Source organism: Stigmatopora argus, chromosome 9 (assembly GCF_051989625.1).
Source record: "Stigmatopora argus isolate UIUO_Sarg chromosome 9, RoL_Sarg_1.0, whole genome shotgun sequence".
Classification (NCBI taxonomy): Eukaryota; Metazoa; Chordata; class Actinopteri; order Syngnathiformes; family Syngnathidae; genus Stigmatopora; species Stigmatopora argus.
The window spans coordinates 8,680,340-8,701,617 of record NC_135395.1 but is presented as its reverse complement, the minus strand read 5'-3'; the positions used below and the strand labels follow the sequence as shown (position 1 = coordinate 8,701,617).

Sequence of the window (21,278 nt, the reverse complement as noted above, 5' to 3'; positions counted from 1 at the left end):
TTACATGTGTGCGCTCATTATCTTCATTACCGTCTTATGAGCAGCATTTAACTATGAATAATGTCTTTTACTTAGAAGAGTCCTTATTGTGTTCAAGAAGAGTCCCTGAGTCTGTTTTTATTAGCCTGCAGGAAATGATGAAAATAGAATTGAATATTGGCCACACACCAAGCTTGAGTTCAGCCTCGCATAAATAATACTCTGCATTCCTCTTCTTTGTGTAGCAATACAATGCCTCAATGATAGGAAAGATGTTTTCTGAGATAATTTGATATTATTGACTTTGATGACAAATGTTTACATACACCAAAAGTACTGCGACTTTAAAAGAACATTCTGCTACTTTGCAAATTTAACCTTTTGTGTTTTTAATTGATTTGCAGTTCGCTTTCAACAGCCGTACTTTTATCCAGCCACCATTTTGCCCTTTTTCCCGTCTTTGTGAGATCAAAATGGTGGCTTTTGAGTTGTTGTTGTTGTTGTTGTTGTTGTTGTTGTTGTTCCATTTCGAAAAACTGTTAGCTTGTGGGATGAATGCACGTCTGGGTACCTCCCCCAAGGAAAGTGAGTATTTATAGCCAAGCAAAACATCCCCCCCTGACTCGTGTGTATGTGTATGTGTGTGTGTGAGATCTTCACCCAGGAACATTATCAATTCATACTTGCCCTGCTCCATTGCGTTATTCATATACATGAATCAGGAATATATTATGCGGTGTGAAGGTCTTTTCACTTGTGATGATGACAGTCAGCTGACAGTTGCTCAGGGTGTGACGACAAATCCATATTGTGAGCTATAGCGCTACAGTTATCCCTCGATTATCGCGGTTAATGTAGACCAGACATGGCCGCGATAAACGAAAACTGCGAACTAGGATCTCCCCAATTACAAGAAAAAAATATGTATATATATAGTTCTGCTTGCAAATTTCAGCGTGGATTTTCACATTTTTATGAACTTACAAAAAAATGTGATTACCAAAAAGAAAATTCCCCCAGGAAAAAAAAACGCGATGTAGTGAAGCCACGATAGTTGAAGCCGTGATATTCGAGGGATTACTGTACTTTGTGTGGGATATTGATATGCTCCCAAGAATCCATACATGGTTTTAAAAAGGTGTTACTGTTTAAAAAAAGAAACCAACAGGTTGCTACCTACATTCTCCAATACAAAAGTGTCTAACAAACAGTGACATCCTTTTAAAACAATGAATTGATTCTTCGCCAGAGCATATTGATAACCTATTGAGATACAAATGATCACCATATTGATTTATTGGTTACATCCCAAGTTTTGTTTTAGTATTTAAAAGTGGATAAAAAGGAGCAACATATCTAATGTGTCGGCAGACGGATAGGAGGAGGTCTTTGAACGCACCGGCAGACATGTTGGCCTACTTTGCCTCCTGCAGGAAAAAGCGCTCAATCAATTATTTAGCTACGGATTGGAGTGCTTGAAAGGGCATGTTTGTGTGTGTGTGCGTGTCTAAACGAGAAAATCTTTTTTTGGTTTGAGCCTGCATCAACCAGTGGGTGTACACCATCGTCCTGATGGATGTTGTTTACTATCACTCTTTAGTTTCCCATCTGTTCAGTTTGCAAAGTTCACATTTGGTCGCAAATGGACAAAATGACTTGGAACGACACAAAATGACCAAAAAAATGGCTGACTTGCTGTGCCTTTTTGTTACGGCCGTGACTTTGGGTCTGCTCCGTCTAGACACGAATACCAAATTTCTTCCTATGGATATTGTACCTTTTCATCCAGACAATATAAATATTATATGTGAGGAGCTTTGCTTCCCCCCTGCCAAAAAAAAAATGAAAAATGATAAATGTTGCTCAACCCCAGCCTATAAACAGACAAGAAACCATATGAATGCTATAAATAATGACCTGGAATGAAAATGTCGTAAAGTGATTATGTTCCCGGTGACAGTGGCATTATTAAATTCTCAATTATTCATAGAAATCATAAAAAGATAATGAAGAGGTGGGAAGATTTATAAGTTCCACATTTCGCTGTGAGAATCCCCCCAAAAATCAAACCTTAAACTTTTTTTTTAGCCTTTTAAAGGGCACTCATTGGCTACCGTTGATGGCGCTAGAGATCCAATCTGTTTTGACCGGCAAAGTACGTACTCGTAAAGATTTTGCCTGATTGTAATTGTAGCACAAAAGAACAACAAAAGATGCTAATGTGGTAACAGACAAAATGATATTAAGGCTGCATATTTACCGCAGAAAGTTAACAGATGATGGATTTACTTATTATCAGGCTTACCAATAAGCCATCCTCAGAGAATCAATTAGGTCCGCTCACAAAATGTGGTGGACAGTAAAGAAAAGGTTCGTATCGTGTCCCAACAATCCGACGGTGTTAATGAGCTGCAAATGGCTTTCATGCTTTTCTACTCTATGTTTTGCATAATAGCCTCATTTCGGCTTGCTCTTATAAAGAGAAACACGGGAAAATGAAGGACACCCAAATGGTTGCTCCCAAACCAAATGGCCGGCTGACTTTCAGCTCATACTTTTTCAGACTTTTTTCTGGATCTTTGGGTACAGAGGATAGTTTAAAACTGCAAGCGGCATAAAAAACAAAAATGTTCATTTTCGTCTTTCTAAGGCACTGATTGGCTGCCATCCACGGCACTAGACGTCCGACGCGTTTACTTTAGCCACAAAGTGACCCGCAAAGGCCTCCAAATGAATGGAAAATCTACAGAATTTGACTTCTAATGTCTTTTATTTAACCTCAGACTATAAGCATGTCTGGCAACAATATAAATAAGGAATGATTGAAATTCATTCATTCAATGGATGTATCATTGTTACCCAGAGAGCGCTTTTCCTGCTTACTGGATTATTTCTATAGGCGGTGGTGTAACCTTTGCGTGGATGTATGATGCTAAAAGCAGGGCTCTGTTTTTTTTAAATATTTTTTTTCAAAGCACCTGATGGTTCCGTTTGCCTGAGTGGATAGAGAAGTGAAAGTGAAAAGCTCACTGTTTCCAGCGCCCGTATCAGCACTTTGTAGCCCCCCAACCAGTCCCCCACCCCTCCTTTCGCTTTCCAGCCAGCGAGCGTATCAAAAGACTCATTGTAGGCGAAAAAACTCCTTCCTAATCCGATGTTCTTTCACATTTTGCTCCCTTATCTTCTTTCTAATGAGCATCTCTATCACTTTTTTTGCTACCGCCCTTTTCCCTTCGCTACGTTCGTTATATAGTTTGGACCAGTTTTTTTTACTCTGGGCAATGTGGGCGACTGCCCAAGGCGCTGTCTATTTGGGGGTGCAAGATAGCCCTTTCAAATTTCTTTTTTTTGTTTTAAAAAGGATATTAAATCCTACTTTGGATGCTCATGTTTGAATGGCATTGACAGCGTTACATGTCCAATTTTTGAGGATTAGTGGTGCAGAATGTGTGTTTTGATAGGCTGATCCAGTATGCTGATTGGAAAGCAAAATTAAGGAATGACAGTTTGACTGGATTTCCCTGCGCTAACGAGCGTGCGAACCCTGATGAGGGAGGCCTCATGCTGATGTTATGACGGGAGGCGGCGGGCGACATATGATCCTTCGCCAGCGCACGTCAGCTGACCTTTTAAAAAAAACAATCGCTAAACACATTAGCGGCGCATTAGCCTCCCACGGCGAACCCGCGGGATCTGAAAAGGAAAAACTCCGGCAAAAGGTCACTTTTCCAGCATGTTTCGCCATATTGGAGAGCAAAATGATCCATTTGGAATGACGTGGAATTCATTGAGATCGAAGAATACGTTTTACTATTGCGTTTAACACTGGGAAACCCGTCGGAGAAAATGTCAGCAAAAAATGTGCTTACATTTTTTTTAATTACTGTAGATCACGTGTCAAAGTGGCGGCTCGGGGGCCAAATCTGGCCCGCCGCATCATTTTGTGTGGCCCGGGAAAGTAAATAATGAGTGCCGACTTTCTGTTTTAGGATCAAATTAAAATGAAGAGTATAGATGTATATTAAATTTCCTGATTTTCCCCCTTTTAAATCAATAATTGTAATTTTTTAATATTTTCTGTGTTTTTAGTTCAAAAATCATTTTGTAAAATCTAAAAATATATTCAAAAAAGCTAAAATAAACATTGTTTTAGATTTATAAAAAACTGAATATTCAGGGGTTTTAATCCAGTTCTTTTAATCCATTTGTAACAAAAAAATCTAAATATTATATCTAAAATGGTCCGGCCCACGTGAAATCAAGTTGACGTTAAAGCGGCCCGCGAACCAACCCGAGTCCGACACCCTTGCTGTAGATGGCAAAGAGTCATTGTTTCTAAATACGAAAATACAGTTATTGAGATCCAAAGTTTTTGGGGAGGAACAGTGTCTTCGTAGTGCTTTTTTTCGGGAAATGTGGAGAAATTAATCTGTTGGCCGGAGACGAGATTCATGATTGGAAATAAGTATGTATGATCAGGGATGAAATAGGCCGAAGTCATGAGTGCAAATGACCACCCAAGGTGTCAGAAGGTTATCGATTTTCTCAACACTGACGTTAGTCGTCCGTCTGCCGTGTAATGGATCCAGAAAGAGGGAGTGGAGAAGGGGGGATCAACTCAGAGCCCACCTTATTGGCCCACATCCTAGTACGGTCTCCAAGGAGAACAGTAAGAGCAACAGTCTTTATGCCATGGTTGGCTTCAGGGTTGCCAGATTATATTGCGAATATGTTTGTTCTAGGTTGCAGTTCACATTGATAGTAGGGTTTGTTTGTTTTTTAACCGATATTTGAAGCAGAAAAAAGCCATTACTGCAGAAATTGCATGGGGCAACTTTGTTCTCCATTGGGTCACTTCTTGTCAATTTTCACATAATTTACCCTTTGTATTTTTACGAGGCTATACATTTTACTTGAGTAGATTTGCAAAAAAGAAACACAACGCTTCTTTGGGCTACTCTAGAGTCGTTCCATTTTTTTCTTCTTCATTCTGCATATTACATTTTATTTTGGCCAGAAATGCCCGCAGTGGCATTCTCATATATTCTAATTTGTACTTTTACATGAGTAATATTACTTTGCAGAAAAGCGATTCTTATTTGAGAGAAATTTGGAGCTACTCTACCCACAAATTCCTGTCAAATCAAGGCTCGCGGATGTTTTGCCAAAAATGTGCGGTTGCCACATAGACCCGCATAATTTCTTGAGGAATTTTTCTTTCTGAAAACCACTTGTGTTTCAGTTTCCGGCACTTGTGTTGTCCGGGATGCCAGATACTAATTGCCCGCTCTTTAAAGCGGGAAGCTCACCGGGGCGGGTTGGCCTCCGCGGTGCCGGCCGGTGACTAATTAGCCTCCTCGGTTAACGGGATCTGCAGGTGTCTCGGGAGAGAGAAACCCCCACCCGAGGACATCAATCCGGCTTCCCCGTGACCGAGCGCCGGCGAGTCTCGCGGCTCGCTCGTGGCCGAATTAGAAGCGCTCATTAGTTCGCACAACGTTAGGACTCATTAGCTCGCGGGAGGTCGCTTCACCTCTGAGGCGGGAAAACAATGCGCCGCGCACCCACGCTTAAAACACGGACAAAAATAGCAGTAGGCGGAGCTTCGTGGACCGGCTTAAGTCATTAAAAGTTCTGGCCTTCACTGTGTTTTGTGTGAAAAATGACAAGAGTAGAAAATGACTTTTAAGAGGCATTTATTGATTAAATACACAGTTAAGTTTGGACAAAAGCTTCTGTGTTTTTTTTGTTTTGTTTGGAAAATAACATTAGGAAACTCGGGGCCCGGTGTTGAACGCGCGCCCCCCCAAAAAGTCGTCATGGAAAAAAGCACTTCATGACACAGCCGCAATAAATAATACAAAAAGTAGGCAAAGGGCAGCACGAAGGGGAGAGCGGGGCGCGGTGGGGTGGTGGTCTTTTTGTTTTGGGGGTACGAGGAGGGTGAACGCTGAGAAAGGCATTTTGTGACCTGAGGACTTGACTGGAAACACACATGAAAAGCCATATTGCACATTTGTCCTTTGTTCACAGAACCTGAAAAAAAGCACACTGCCTTTTTTTGGCGCGTTTGAGACTGATGTTAACATCAGGAATCCAGAATGCAAAAAAAAAAAAATACCCTGGGGGGGAAAAAGCAAGATGGTGGGCTAAAAAGTTGTGTCCTGCAGCTTTACTTGATTTTTCAAAATATAGCAGGGGGGGTTGTAGTAGAACAGCATATGCAGTCACTCGGTTTTGAGGTTTAGCACCAGAGAAAGCACCAAAATGTCACTTACTGACACCAATGCGTCGTGAATTTTGTTTTTCGACAAAAACCCAAAAATAGCATGTGCTGTAATGTCGACGATCCAAACAAGTCGGCATTTTTTCATACGATTGAATACAGAGCGAGCACCTTGTTGTCAAATCCAAGCCCTGCGCTTGCTTGGCTGACACACTGAATATCACCGTGGGTTCAAACCCAAATAAATACTGCATTTTGAGCCCAACCAATCATTCAAACAGAGTTTTTTTTAAAGGCAAATTAGCTTTAATCTAAATTCAACATTGGCGTTTAGAGGTCGAAGTGTCGTTGAGGCCTGAAATTTACATTTAACAAGCATACATCAAAAAAACAGTAGGGGGAACAAAAATATTTAAAAAATCAATTGAGGTATCCATCTTAAAAAATGTAAAAATCATCAATAAAAGTAAATATAGAAAAAAAAGTATTTAAAAAATACACTGTACTACCCCCTAGCAAGCAAATATATATTTTAATATTTTCCAAAAATGTTGACTTCAATTTTAAAATGTTTTATGTGGGGTTATTCAAACTGACTTACATTTTTTATTTTATTAGTTTTCGTGCCCTACATCCCATAATTAGCTATGATAGGCTTCAGCACCCGTGTCCCCTCGTTTAATTTTCCATATATTATTTAATAGTACTTCTGTATTCTTCCAATGCTTTTTGATGTATATTTGTTAAAGGTAAATCCAGGCATCAAGAGAGTTAAATGATGTAGAACAAAAAGGACAAAGGCCGGCTGGCAGCTTCCAAAAAAAAAATTAAAAAATGATAAAAACAATCCAAAAATGTCCAAAAAAAAGATATATTTGGGATATAGATAGCACTTCTGGACGCGCTGTTTTTAACAGTCTAAAAGTCTCTCTTCCTTCGCGCCGTCGGCTCTCTATAAGCACATTGTATGTACAATATATAGAACATAAATTACTACACAAAGCCTATTCACAATGGACAATCATCAAGAGCAAATTAGATGAGGGCAAAAGGGGCGGGGCCAAAAAGACACATTCAGAGACGTTTTACTCCACGGCGGCCTTTCCATGGGGACGCGTACAAAATGCCCGTCGCTAAAAAAAAAACAAAAAAAGCAAGCCGGTAGAAAACGTTTCATCCTCTGCTGCCATTGGCTGAAAAACTGAAAAATGATCACGTGACTCCCCCCGCCGGCCCGCCCCCGACATCTCGTTTGCATGTAAACAGAGCACCAGTGTAGTGTCTTTTTTTTAGGTTTGTGTCTCTTCTTAAACTGTACAAAAGTATAAATATATGCTTTTATCTCCATTTCTTTTTTGTCTTTTTCCGTTCTTCTTTTTCACATATCTCGGACGTAGCGTACAGAAAATAAAAAATAGGAGGAAAGGGAAGAAGGCCAGTGTTTGCGGTACCTCGCCCAGCTGCTGGCTTCTTGTGTCCGAGTGATTTTGTTGTTGTGGCGCTTGCTCGCTGCTGGTTGATCGTCTTTGCATAAGTTGGTTGAAAACAGCACGCCGGGACAGGAACAGCGACAACTACAAAATCCCCCAAAAATTCAACAAAAACCCCCAAAATACGAAAAACAAAAGTCTGGTGTGTCCGTTTTTGAGCTACAGCAGATCCATTTTGGGTCTGTAGTGGAGCAGGAGGGGAGATTTCTGGAAACAATACAGTTTCATATTAAACAAGCAAAAATCAAATTAATAAACATTTAAAAAAAGATCTAAAGTAGAATAGTGAGCACTGTATTTGTTACCTTAAATCTCCATCTTGTCACAACAACAAATTTCAAAGTGTGATCCTTGCCCAGGATTTCCTCATTGCATAAAATGTCCAACTAAAATCAGAAATGTATACAATTACAAAAAAATATATTATATTAAAATTTTTGTTCATTGATTATTCATGATAATGAGGCTTATTTTGAGGTTTTCATTGGAACTCCAATACCCAAAATGTGCTGTTTATGCTCATTACTGAACAAAAACGTAGAAACAAACATTTTCATGACAAAAGATTGGAATTGAATCATGCATTCATGCAGCCAAAATTGAATGAATTGATTTTTTTTTAATCAAAATCAGGTTTGTAGGGCTACAAAGCATGTTGTCGACAGTTGTTTTTACCTCATTAAAGGAGGTCAGGTTGAGTTTTTTGGCTATGAATTTCTTGAGGTGGAGGACGGTGGCCTGCGCCGAGCAGCGGATCCACTTGCGCTTTAGCCCTCGGAGTTTGCTGCTGTTGCACTCCAGGCAAATGCTCACCTGACATGGACACAAAAAAAATCTCATCGATACCCTTCACACCAAATTATGTCCAATTCATTTTGACTATTGGGGAGCAAATTCAAAAATGTTGGTTTATTCGCCCCCTCCAATTCAAAATGAATTGAAGTCAATGATTTACGTAAACTAAGAATCCCCAAAACAACAGAAAACACATACAATATGATTCCCCAAAAAATCCAATCTTAGAATAATTTCAGGAGCATATTTGGCGCGAGTCTGAAACTTCCAGTAATTGAAATAGTTGATATGCGGCTGACTTGAAATGTGTACCTGCTCGTCGCTACGGTGATAGTCATTGTCTTCCTCTGCTTTCTCTTCTCCTTCCTTATTGGCTGTGTCCTCGGGTTTGCTGTCTCCTGCGTGGACCAAAAAAAGCAAAAGAATAGTTTACTTTTGTTCTCATTCTTGTAAAACTACGTCTTTTGTGCCCCTCAGAATTTTGCCTATTTGCATATATTCAACATATCATTACCACAATAGCCTATCGAACTTTTTCACTAGTGTAGTCTGTTCATTCATTGGCTGCATTTGACTAGGACATTTAGCCTCATGCAGTCAAAAAGAATTGGACGTCTAGCGTCGTCAACAGCGCTAATACAAAGTCAGTCTTGCTAGTTTAAATTAATTGGACAGCTATCGTTGTGGCGATTCGGAGCCCTAGTGGTTAGCACATCTGTCTCGCAGTCCTGAAGTCAAGGGTTTAATCCCCGGTAGGTTCCGACCTTCCTGCGCGACATGATATTTTGTCGAAACCTCGTTGCGGCCAGCTTTTAGCAACACAACTTAATAGACATGCCAAAAATGATTAAAGACGCAATAAAAGTCTTGGGACAGAAAAAAAAAGTGGCCAATTTCACTTGGCAAGATGAAATCGCTATATTACTTCCTAATCTATGCGCTTAGAGACACGAGTACAAAAACAAATACTTTTGAACCTCCAATGGGAAATCTGTTTAGATAGGTTGTCTCGTCTTTCTGGTTTTTAGTGCACGTAATGAAAAAGACTTAGACAGCAGAGCAGAGGCTCACAAGTGAGACATTTCTTTGTTGTTTACAATGTTTGGATATGGGATGCACTTTTTGGTACCAACGGAATTGAGGCGTATTTCTTCCACACGACCCTTAAAACATAAAGAATTCCGCCCGGCTGGCTCTCAATTCGCTCCAAGTAATAGCATTGTGTGTGAGAGAGACTGTGTGTTTTCATGTGAGTGGATGGGTTTGCATTTCCCAATCTACGGGCCATTTGGGGCAAACTGTCAGCGATCCCCGAGAGAATTGCCCTAACTGTGTGTGAGCGTGTGCACTGTGCCGTCTCCACGGCGACCGCCTCCAGAGTCAACCTGCTTGATTGCAAATCAAGAGGCTCCCGCTCTTGTCACGCTTTCAGTGCTGAAATCACCTTCGCACGACCTCAGCGGCCCCAATTTTTAGCGGCGCCGTCAGATTGCCTATTCTAGGGATGTCCCCATCACCTGTGGTTGCACCTGAGTCCCCAGTCCACCTGATTTTGCATATCCGCCGATACTCCGTATTTCGGAAATATCCTATGGGGAGGCGGGGCCATCCAAATTCTGTTTTCTATTTGAGCAAAGCTAAAGCAATTTGATTGGATGGCCAATCAAAAATGTCACTGGCACCTTTTGTGCTGATAAAATAAAGCGATACAATTTAAAAATGACTTGATTTCCGATCATGTCAATGGTATCGGAGACCGTGTGCGATCGTTTGGTCGCCTGTCTTTTAGTCGCCTGTTGTCGCGGTCGGGGCGACCAAAAGACCGGCGACAAAACAAGGTAAAACAACACGGTGTACGCATCAATAAAAGCCAACAATGGCCATGAGCAGTTTCACTGAGCCGACGTGTGAGTGTATAAGAGTTTGTATGTACATGAGTTGTCCCTTTAAGAAGCTACGTCAGTCAGGGTCTTAACAAGTTCTCCAACAAAACACAATAAAAGTACGGGAACTTTGGAGCTTTTCTTTAGCCCAATAATTACTAGGGCATTAAGTATGACTAAATGATAATTTGCAGTTTGTATTTAGGAAATTTGAGCAACGATTTAAATGGTAATTATCAATAACCTTCCGGGCGACCAAACGACCGAGTACCATCGGAGACACTCCTCTTGTCTACAAAATGGAAATAATGTGAAGCGTTTAGCGACGGACTGAAAAACCGGTCCCAATTCTTCCATCGATGCAGTGAAAACAAGACTAGGGCATCTTTTGTGATCACAGCAACCTCTGCCGTAGCAAAAATAAAGGATGGTGGTGTTGAAAGTGAGCGTGTTGATTCCAAACGGCCCTCTGAAGCAAGTCACTCATGTGACTCCCCTTCTGTTTTCCCACTTTGCTCAAAGTGACTCTCCAAGGATGTGGCGAGTGCGGCTCACTGAGCAGTAGTTGAATTACAATCCTTTTCAACAGCTGCTCTTGTGGAAGCCCAGAGGAAGTTTTCCATACTAGTTCTCAGGGCTGGAGGTGATAGTGGTGGTGGAGGCGGCGGTGGCGGTGGATGGAAGCGTGCTGGAAGGGGTCTTTAATTAAGTGGCGTGCTGCTCTGCTGGGCTGTCGCCTGCAGTTAGCCTGGTGTGATCTCTGCTTTAGCGAGCGTTCTCTTTGCAGGCCCATCCTCAAATAAGAGCTAATGAGGAGCGTGCTATTTTCCCGCGTGAGACATTCACATTGGAAACAGGGGAAGCTCCATAAAGCGGGAAAACCTGTTCCAAAACAGCCAGGCTCGCCGGAGCAGACCCGACTTTGATGTCGTTAACCAAGAGCCCGTCAATGGGAAATAGTCAGTTAACATACGTGATTCTAGTGGGAACAAAATTAGTAAGGTCCCTTTACTAAATAGCCGTCTCATTTTAAAACAGTATATCGTCACATCGATAAATTGTCACTATTGTTGCGCCGATGCGACAGGCACTAAAATGACGTCACCGGTATTGAAGAATACTAAGAACTAAGGTGCCAATGATGCTCTTGTTTCCGAACACCAGCCCCCCTTCCCAAGATGGCTGCCATTAAAAAAAGGAGTTATTTGATATCATTTTAAGCTTCTGCCATGAATTGTCGGGCAACGAATGAACAGTCCTCCCACTTTAAATGGGGTACACGGTCGATTGGTCGCCGTTTTTTTTGGTCGCCCGGAAGGTAAGTGATAATTACCATTTAAATCGTTGCTCAAATTCCCTAAATACAAACTGCGAATTTCTATTTAGTCATACTTAATGCCCTAGTAATTATTAGGCTAAAGAAAAGCTCCAAATTTCCCGGACTTTTATTGTTTTTTGTTGGAGAACTTAAGACCCTGACTGACATACCTTCTTAAAGGGACAACACATGTACATAGAAACTCTTCTACACTCACACGTCGGCTCAGTGAAACTGCTCATGGCCATTGTTGGCTTTTATTGATGCGTAGACCGTGTTGTTTTACCTTGTTTTGTCGCCGGTCTTTTGGTCATCGGTCTTTTGGTCGCCGGTCTTTTGGTCACCTGTTGTCGCGGTCGGGGCGACCAAAAGACCGGCGACCAATCAACCGCACATATTTAAATGGATTGGACGTGTAGTGAAGTAAATGGGAGGCAATGATTTGAGCAGTGTCTTTCCAAGCCATGCAAACAATGACTTCAATTCAAGTAAATTAGTTAAAAGTGATAGTGTTAGCGTATCGGCATTGGCTGATAAAACAGCCTTCGTATCAGGAGTCAGAAAATAGCAACAAGACTAATTGTCACGCCTCTGCTGAAAATGAGAGCGGATTGCTCTTATTTTAGCATCTGGAGCTGAAATCGAAGAGGCGGAAACGGGAACTGACAGATTTATTAACCCTGAGATAAATTCAGACCACCTATACTTTGCGCTACTGCTATTCCCGCAGACAAAATTGCAATTTGTTTGTTGCGTTCAAAGTGTCTAAGGTTGTCTACGCATTAAATCAGTTGTTTTTTATCGATCTGAAATGCAAATAAATGCTTATCTTTTAGCCGCAGCGGTAAATAAAATCCAGCAGTAGATACTCATTGTGACTGTTGTAAAGAAAGCTAAACTAAAAATAAATATGGTTCTCCCACAATGTGTGTTTGTGAAACACTGCAAAAGATTGGCACCCCTCTTCCCCGCATGGCTTAATTAGCCGAATCAGAGCGAGGGATTAAGTGAGCGATTAGGTCCCTCAAGCGTGACCGCTCTCGAAAAAAAAGCCACCGCTTCTTCGGATAAGGGAAAAAAAATAACTGTAAATAAGTCAATTCTAGCGAATCACATCCTACGACTTTCGTGAAAACATCTGCAGTGTTGTCGTGCCCTGTCGTAGACAAATAAACCGAAAATAGGTAGAAAAGATCCAAAATGCAGCCAATGGGCGAACAGAAAATATCCAGGGTAAAATTATTTTGGTAGCATCCAATGGATTTTTGGTGGGCAGACTATTTGAAAATGCTAGTTAATGCTGAACCAAGTTTTCAAGAGAGAATTTAAAATTCATAAAGAAGATAAATGTTAAGAGTGTACCGTTTCGCTGGTCCAGATGCGTCTTCATGTTGCAGAGCTCCCCTTTAATGTCCCCAGGGACCTCCATGCCTAACTTCTGGTAGAAGTCCCGCTGCTTCTTTATCTCGGCTTCAGGGTTGACAACAGAAAACATTCTTTTCACCCGTCTACCCATTAATTTGTGTATTTTGACTTTTAAAAAGACCATACATACCCTCTTGAAGTCCAGGGACCAACTTGTAAACAATGTCTTGCATTGTTCTGTCATGGCTGCCAAGAAAAAAATATATATTCAGTTTGTTTCTTTAGCAATACAGCTAAAAATATACACTATATAACAATTGTCGTCTTTTTCGGGGCGTCGCTTCAATGGCTTTCTTTCAATTTCTCCAAACGTTTACAAATTTGGCAAAAATGCAGGATTTTTTTTTACAAGAAAAGGCCCATTCATTCCCTATGGCAAAAAATGCTACCATTTAAAAAAATATCTCATCCTATAAATGTTTCAATCAAATTTGTAATGAGTAAGTCGCTAAGCTTTTTTAAAATGTAACGAGAAAGCATTATGCACATTTGAAATATCTTAAAATATATTTACATTAGGTCGTAATGTTTTTTTAATTGTAATATTTTAGAACAGACAAACATTTTTCTATAGAGTGTAGATGATATTTTTCCTTTGTGTGTCACTCACCCAATGTACTGCAGTGGATGGCTCTGATGAATAACAATCCTGCATGTGGGACATGTGTTGTTCTCTTCGAGGTACTTCACAAGGCAGCTTCGACAGACTGCACATAGATGTGAAGATGAAAAAATGCTTTGACTTTATGCTCATTATGGTTTCAGTATAAACAATTGTTTGTCCAAAAACTTGACAAAATTAGAAATGCAAAGTCGTTGAACACAGCTTGAAATCCTTCCACTTTCATTTAAGCATGACAATATTTATCGTTATCTGGCACAGCACTAATGTGTGTTTATTGATCTATAACTAGGTCATACTTTAAATAGCTCTGCAACTTAATGACTTAAATAATTTCAAAATATCAACCTCAGAGTGCGATCCATCATTACAAAATGCAATTTTTGTGTGGAGGCTTTATTCTCTCGTCATTTCCTGCTGATTTTGAGTGACATTTTATTAGTTTCAGGGAATTCCCAGCGGCGCTCATCATCCTATACTTTTTGTCATGTAGGTTTCTCTTGGGTTTTTTTTGGGGGGGGTTGTATTCTTTGCAGGTTTTTTTTACATTTTAATGTGTTTTTCCACATTTTTATTGCTTGTCTGACTTGACTGTCTTTTCCATTTTCAAGAATTTTTACATTTTTAGGACATTTCAGGGTCACCTCCTTCCTGTAGATTTGGCCTTTTGGGGCTTTTTTCAAGGTAATTAAATGGAGACGCTTTTGTCAAATTTGTGTCGAACCGTATGTTTGTCAAACATTGTACAGTAATCCCTCGAATATCGCGGTTAATGTAGACCAGACAATGCCGCGATAATCTAAAAATCGCAAAGTAGAGTCACCCCTATTATAACTTTTTTTTTCTTCAGTGCTGAGTCGTAGTAGCATAAGTGGCTTCCGCTTATGAGTTTCAGCATGGATTTTGACATTATGAACTTTTTAAAAAAAAAAAGTTGATTAATCAATAGCAGAAAAAAAACGTGGAAAAGTTAATTTGCAATAAGTGAAGTCGCGTTAATCGAGGGAAGACTGCAAATGTAGCGAAACCACACAATTATCTAACTTCTCCCCTGTTCAACACTTCTTTCCCATGGCAACACATTTGAACAGCATGGTGATGATCTTCCAACAAACCTCCCCACACTTGAGCAGTGTTCCATGAGGTACGTACACAGTGCTTGAAATGAGAGCTCCATTGCAGTCAGACAGCTGCAGTGGGCCGACGTGACCTGAATCTCTCTTTTCTAAGACTCTGAGCGAATCTTAGCGAAGGAATCGGGCGCCCTCTAGCGAACGTAAGGGGAACGTACACGAGTGGGAGTGCGGACGCGTGCGTGTACGTACACGTGTGCAAACACTCCGTGACGGTGGTGGCGTCGATCAGGTAGCCGTCGCACAGCCGACACGTGATGTGGGCGTTGATGTGACAGAGCTTGATCTTCCTCGTCAGCATGTCGGGGTTCTGCGATGGAGACAAAAAAAAAAAAAAAGAGAGAGATGAGGGGAAAACCAAAACTGTCGTCATGGTAACAGCATCCAGACGCTCGCTGCATTGATGATCATGCAGTAATACTGCCATCTTGAGGAAGAAGTTGCCAAACCTGACTAGAACTAAGGCCAAATTCACCCAAAATTCCCATTGTGCAATTTTTGGGCTAGTATGAATACAAACCGGTGCCAACCAGTTTGAAAATCACACACGAAAGAGTCTTTGGTAAAATATGTAATCAAGGTACCCCTAATACCGCCATGCGTTGGCTGTGGATGTCTCAGCGTCCACGTCGATTTCTGCTGGGTTGAGCAGCCGGTGGCGTTAGCTCCACATCATGGAGATCTTCTCATCCGATCCTGAGCAGCAAAACAAAACAAAATATTAGATGAAATGATTTTTGTGTGGCAAAGCGCAAATGATGCAAACCGGGGTGAGAACCGGGATTTTTCCATATCATTTTCAGATGATTGGAAATGGGTTGGTGTTTTAAAATGTATTAACTCATTGGCAAATTATTACATGACCTAGTTTAATGTAGATAAGAGCTGCCACGAATACCAGATATAAACAACAAGAGCCAAACTAAAGCAAAACTAGACAGAGAAAACACAGATTGGAGTGACAAAGAGCTCCTTTTGGTCTGCCTGTGGCTAATGAAGTGTTTGGCTTTGCTTTACTTTGACATCCAGCTGGAGAAGCACGCACAAACTGAAGAAGGCTTGTTGTATGCTTGTCCTCAGGCGGGAGTAGCAAGAAACCTTCTTCTTCTTCTTCTTCTTGTGGGAAAGCTTTGGCTTGGCTTCAGATACTCCCACATTCCCCAACGTCTCACTATACCTTCATTCGTGATGGTGAAAGATAAGTCGCCTGTCTTTTTTTTACATATACTTAGGTTTTCCCCCCAATGTCATCCGATATAATGTTAACTAATGTTCACCAATTTCGTCATACGCAGTTTCTGGGTGTGATGACAAGTAGGCTTTTTGTTGTTGTTGATGATGACGACAGGGCCTATGTCCGATTATTATTATTAATTTTTATGTTCAGTTTGGGTGATGATAGTTTTCTAAAGGTCGACCAATAGATCAGACCACAAAAAGGACTATTTTCAAAATTGACCGATATAATAAGGATATATGTATTCATGTTTACTCTTTGGGTGATGATTTTTGGTAATTGTGATGTTGCGGCCCCTAGCGGCCAGTGTTACAAAAGAAAGTAGGAGACTTTTATTTTAATTTATATATTTATAGAATGAGTATTTCACTTGCTTTTCATTATGAACAACTTTTAAAAAGGCACTCCGGTATATATCGGCCATTAAAATTTGGCTTTACGCATCGGCATTGGCCTTCCCAGATCCTTTCACCGCTAGTCAATATTCCATGTTTTTTTCAGTTCTGAAAAGCAAACTGATCATTGATATTCTTGTAAAAAGCATCTCTCCTCATGCTACGATTGATAGCGCTCATGCTAGAAGCGTGGGTGACTCAGGAGCCACAATGGAAACATTTCTAAAGTCTGTTAGTGGAGCCACCAAGAAAACACCATTTGATTCACGCAGCCAATGTTCCAAATAATAAGTTGGTGGTTTGTATTCCGACAAGCTGTCAATTTTCCAACTGTTGCCCCGCTAAACGGCTGGAGTCCACCCGACGGGCTGACCTGCTGATCCCCTGGCAAGTGACACCCGTGGCGGTGACAAAGGGGTGTCAGGTGGGGTCACTAGAGGTCAGAATAATTGAAATAGTCCAAGAGCACACAAGTAGTCGTCACAAACAAGCGATCGCTCTTTGTCACTGCTTAAATATGATAAGTTTTTAATAGCGCTTGCAACAATCCCCCAAATTCAAATTTTCCATTTTGGATATTCTTGACAATGGCATATTTTTCAATCAATAACATCCCTTGATGGCAGGAACATACCCATGGCCTATAGGCATGCAAATTATTGCGATATATCGCTATATCGCCCCGCCCCTCATTGGAGAAATGTGGCCAAGGGTCAAAACGAGTCAAGGCTAATGCTAAAAACAACGCTAACACGAACAAGCACACTTATTTTCTCTGCCATCGCACTTTCAAAGTAAAAAGCTAAATGCCCGGTGAAAAATTCCTCGGATCCTTAAAAGAGGACTTAAAAGGGGAAGTTGGAGAGTTTGTGTGAACCAATTTCCTTTTGGAAGCGTGCCGCTTCAACGTGTCAGTTCTCCGACAACTCATCAACTTGTGCCGCAACCTCTTTGTGTCGGATCACGTCAAGTTTGCACGGTTATCGCCACAAAGGCTTCAAAGGCGACATGAACACCCCAAACTGTAGACTTGTTGGCTCCGGTGAATATGGCCAAGTCCCCCCCACCACCACCACCATCATCAACACCACCCCAACCCCGCACAATGTCTTCACAACAGCAGCGCCCCCCCCCCCCCCCCCAAATCTGAGTTTAGATAGGGGGTTTAAAACCCAACGACCCCCCTCTTCGTATTTAATCCGAACCTTATGTAGAAGCTCCACACAAGAAGTTCTGCGATGGGCCTACCAGGGGTGCAGAGGAGCGAAAGAACAAGAAGAGACACGCCGGCTATAGGAGCCCGAGTCCCGGGGAGGACCACCGCGTGCATCCCGGCCGAGCTCCGAGCCTGTCTGCCCGATTTCCCTTAGCTTCGCTACCTACACCTAGCGTTCGCATAAACATTCCCAGTCACACGCGCAATTCCTTCTCTCACAACAACGTCTGGATAGCACGCCTGGTAGGTAGCAGGCAAGCAAGCAAGAAAGCCATGCTAAAAAAAACGAGGAGGTGGTGGAGGAAGGAGAGCGATGGTGGGGGGTTTGAAACCGGCACCCGAAACCGGCCACCGACGCCGGGGTAAGTGTCACCGGGGCCGGCGGTGGCGACGACGGAATCCCCGAGCGCCGACTGACCTGTTCGAGGAGCGTCGGAGTCGGCCGCTTAGTGGATCGCTTCCGAGTTAAATGCACTCGCACTACAACAAAGAGGCGAAAATGACCGAGCGGCCGCGGAACAGGCCGAAGCACAGCGCTCCCAGAGCAGCGCGGCGCATGCGCACTGCGCAGGTGGGGAGGAAGCGGACGGGCTAAAGATTGGACGAGTTGTTTAGGAGTTCCCAAAGCAGAGGTAGTATACCTATGGCTCGGGAGCCATATGTGGCTCTTTCCATTCATTACTGATTTGTTAGCAACAGCATAACAATGCTGTCAAAAGAATTCAGAGACTTTTTGTACTGTGGTGAAATGACCCCAAAAAATCACACATTATCATGTATTTTTACTTTTCAATTCTGGGAATGGTTCTCAAGAAATAACATTAGAAAATATAATTGTTTATGGTTCGCTGTCAAAAAAGCGCACCCCGTCCCCCAAAAATTCACACCATGTAGACTTTCAATTTTGTGGCAAAGAAAATTTTATTATCCGAGCAAGAACAATACAAATTTTAGAACGTTTGAACATAATTTACACCTAAAAAGTCACGAAATTAAAGCACACTAATAATGTTTACAGTTATGTCAAAAGTGTACGGTTAATTTTTTTTGTATATTTGGGATTTTATTCAGATAAATTATATCTTTATTTTTTATTTTGTCACTTCCTGTGAACCTGTATCTTCTGCTTCCGGTGAGGTCAATGCGTACCACTTCTATATTTGCCACATGTTTCTTGTTTTCTCGGTACGGTGATTTTATATTGCTTTCCAGCTTCAATTGTATGTTAATTGTGGCAATGCAGCTGTTGTTGTTTTTTTATTATAAATACATCGCAATTTAATTTATAAGGATTTTTCATAGTCGCTGTTTTACGCGTGTAGTAGTTTATTTAGTGATCAACGATAAGAAAACAATCACTTGGTGTATTCAATAAGGTTATTGTGCTCGTTTAGGAAACAGAGATGCAGGACAATGAAATGTCGAAGACATCTGACACTATATCTTCTGCAGGTATGTATTTGAAGTATATATAAATTTAGCTGTCTATCGTGCACTGTCTCATTTTGTCCACACGGTGGCAGTGTTCTCACGTTCATAAATTTGTTTTGTTAATACATTATGTTCAAACTAAATGCAAAGATGCTGTCTCTCATAACTGAGTGCCCACTATTGGCAAGGATAGAAGTCCAATCCAATTATAGGTTCATGTCTTAAGTATGGCAATATATCACTATTTTTTACTCCCCTAATTGCAATACATTATAACTTTGTTAACCCCATACATCTATCTGAACTATATGTTTTTAAATAGTGTTTAAATTTTAATATTTTAGGTAAAGGGCATGATCTAAACGCTGTTAAAAAAAATAACGAGGACACTTGTTCCTTTAATTGTTTTTGAACAGCTTACATACAAAATAGACATTGGGAAGCATTCATTCATTTTCAGTTCCTGACGGCACAAATATCAGCCAAAACTTTTGCTCATATTGTGCACCGTAATCCCCAGATATATTCTCTACAACCAAACACGCATCTTGTGTATCGCTCTCCCGTGACGTGTATTGCGGCGCAGGCCGTTACTGAGCATCCTTCAAGCAAGACAGTAAAGCTCAGACACAATGAGACACGCTTTGGAAATCGCGCCTAGCTTCTTTTACACTGCCGCCGTCTATAAAGTTCGACCTTGATGGAGGCGCTGAAATCCGACTGCCGGGTTAAATTCACACATATAGCTTGGGCAGTGGAGAATAAAGGCCATAGAGATGGAGTTTGGGGTTGTGAAAGAGCCCCTGGCATTTTTGATTACAGCCAAGTGAGAAAATTAACCCTAAATCCCGAGGAGAATTAAAAGAGCCTGAAGGACAATGGCGAGAATCCGGGGACAAAGCAGGAATAGCCCCACACTCTGTGGAACATTAATCTCATACCTTGTTCCATTTTATGTCCTTGAACTCCCGCAAAGGTGGCTTCTCTTTATGTCGTTATTTTATTTCAATTAGTGCTGCACCAATACTCGCGTCGGGGTTGATAACGATACAGGACCAAATTGACGCCATCGATAGAGATGCCCAAATGTATAGCGTCCAATCATACTTCTGCTGGGAATTTAATTGATTTCATAACGGGTTTTTTTACCCCAAAAAAACATGACATCGCTACAGTAACGTGCATCACGACAATAACAGAATTTAATTCAATTCAATGTATCGCCATCAAAGGCAGCCAATGAGTTAATTCAAATACTTAGTGTCGTTTTCCATTTTCTGCTTTTAACCAACGTTTTTACCTTTGTGTTTTCTTCAAGACAAAGCCAACATTTGTACGCTTCTCCAAATTATGATGAAAGACCGGATGAAAACGTCTTGAGAGTGGAACAATCGGATACGAATAATGGTTGCTTTCTGGCTGTCTTCATCTGGGAGGCAAATGTAAAGGTAAGGTGTTTTTTTAGTCACCTACATGTACGTCCAGCAAATTTGTTTAGCGTTAGCCATTCCCAGGAGGCCATCAGGTCACGCCCCTTAATCCAATCCAGATCTTATGTCAATACTGGACTCATGCACGCATCGAGGCTCCAAAGTCATGCTCTTAGGAGTGGACGCTAGATGATAGATGTGTACTGATTTGCGTATTGATTTTCACTCCATTTTTCTAATGAGTCCTCTTGGTCCTATTGGATGATTCTGCTGCATGCAGTTAGCAAGAAAACAATTGGGCTCAAAGTAGGGAACGCTTAATAAAAAAATATATATATATTTTTTTTCCTAATGTGAACCAAAATGAACAATAATTAAAAGTCATTCACAGCCAGCTGTAAATGTGTCATTTTAGTTATTTCAATTTCTCCTATATATCCATAATGCTTTTATCGCCTTATTATGAAATAAGCGTTCATGTGAGCCGTGTATCAGGGCAATAATATATGATGATTGTGCTTAAGAACATGAATTTTAGCCGTTTTCATTGGCCAAAAATGAACCACAAAAGAGGCAAATTTGGAAATATGATCTCAGACACGTTGTATTAAGTTGCAAGCGTGGTCACGGAAGAAATTAAAGGTACTATTAGCATGTTAAAAATGAATATGACCCTACTACAGTCATTTTACATGTAG

The 21,278-nt window shown here is 41.1% G+C and overlaps 2 protein-coding genes across 6 annotated transcripts in view; one reads left to right on the top strand and one right to left on the bottom strand.

Annotated features, from left to right (window-relative positions):
- LOC144082903 (complexin-2-like) overlaps positions 1-21,278 on the top strand; it is a 68,829-nt gene that overhangs the window by 38,472 nt on the left and 9,079 nt on the right. For 2 of the 4 annotated variants that reach the window (XM_077610384.1, XM_077610383.1), the window contains exons 5-8: positions 14,367-14,422; positions 14,830-14,882; positions 15,952-19,171; positions 20,469-20,598. In XM_077610384.1, the coding sequence (XP_077466510.1) occupies positions 14,367-14,422; positions 14,830-14,837 (64 nt within the window). In that variant the 3' untranslated portion in view covers positions 14,838-14,882; positions 15,952-19,171; positions 20,469-20,598. Of the gene's footprint in view, positions 1-14,349; positions 14,423-14,829; positions 14,883-15,951; positions 19,172-20,468; positions 20,599-21,278 lie in introns of all 4 variants that reach the window. The other 2 variants (XM_077610385.1, XM_077610386.1) reach the window with 2 other exon arrangements.
- Positions 5,659-18,465, bottom strand: pcgf3 (polycomb group ring finger 3). 2 transcript variants are annotated; one of them, XM_077610382.1, is made up of 10 exons: positions 18,138-18,465; positions 15,465-15,567; positions 15,064-15,181; positions 13,727-13,823; positions 13,247-13,302; positions 13,054-13,161; positions 8,803-8,888; positions 8,371-8,508; positions 8,001-8,081; positions 5,659-7,902 (listed from the first exon to the last, which is right to left on the bottom strand). In XM_077610382.1, exons 2-10 carry the CDS (start codon positions 15,468-15,470, stop codon positions 7,855-7,857), a joined length of 738 nt encoding a protein of 245 aa, XP_077466508.1. In that variant the 5' UTR covers positions 15,471-15,567; positions 18,138-18,465; the 3' UTR covers positions 5,659-7,854. The 2 variants fall into 2 exon arrangements, with proteins under 2 accessions (XP_077466508.1, XP_077466507.1); XM_077610381.1 differs by having other exon boundaries at positions 15,456-15,567; positions 18,138-18,463.

Coding starts and splice junctions, on each gene's coding strand:
- pcgf3 (XM_077610381.1), bottom strand. Junction 8,889..13,053: donor GCATCTGGACCAGCGAAACG/GTACACTCTTAA, acceptor TGGTCCACGCAG/GAGACAGCAAACCCGAGGAC. Junction 7,903..8,000: donor TGACAAGATGGAGATTTAAG/GTAACAAATACA, acceptor TATTGTTTCCAG/AAATCTCCCCTCCTGCTCCA.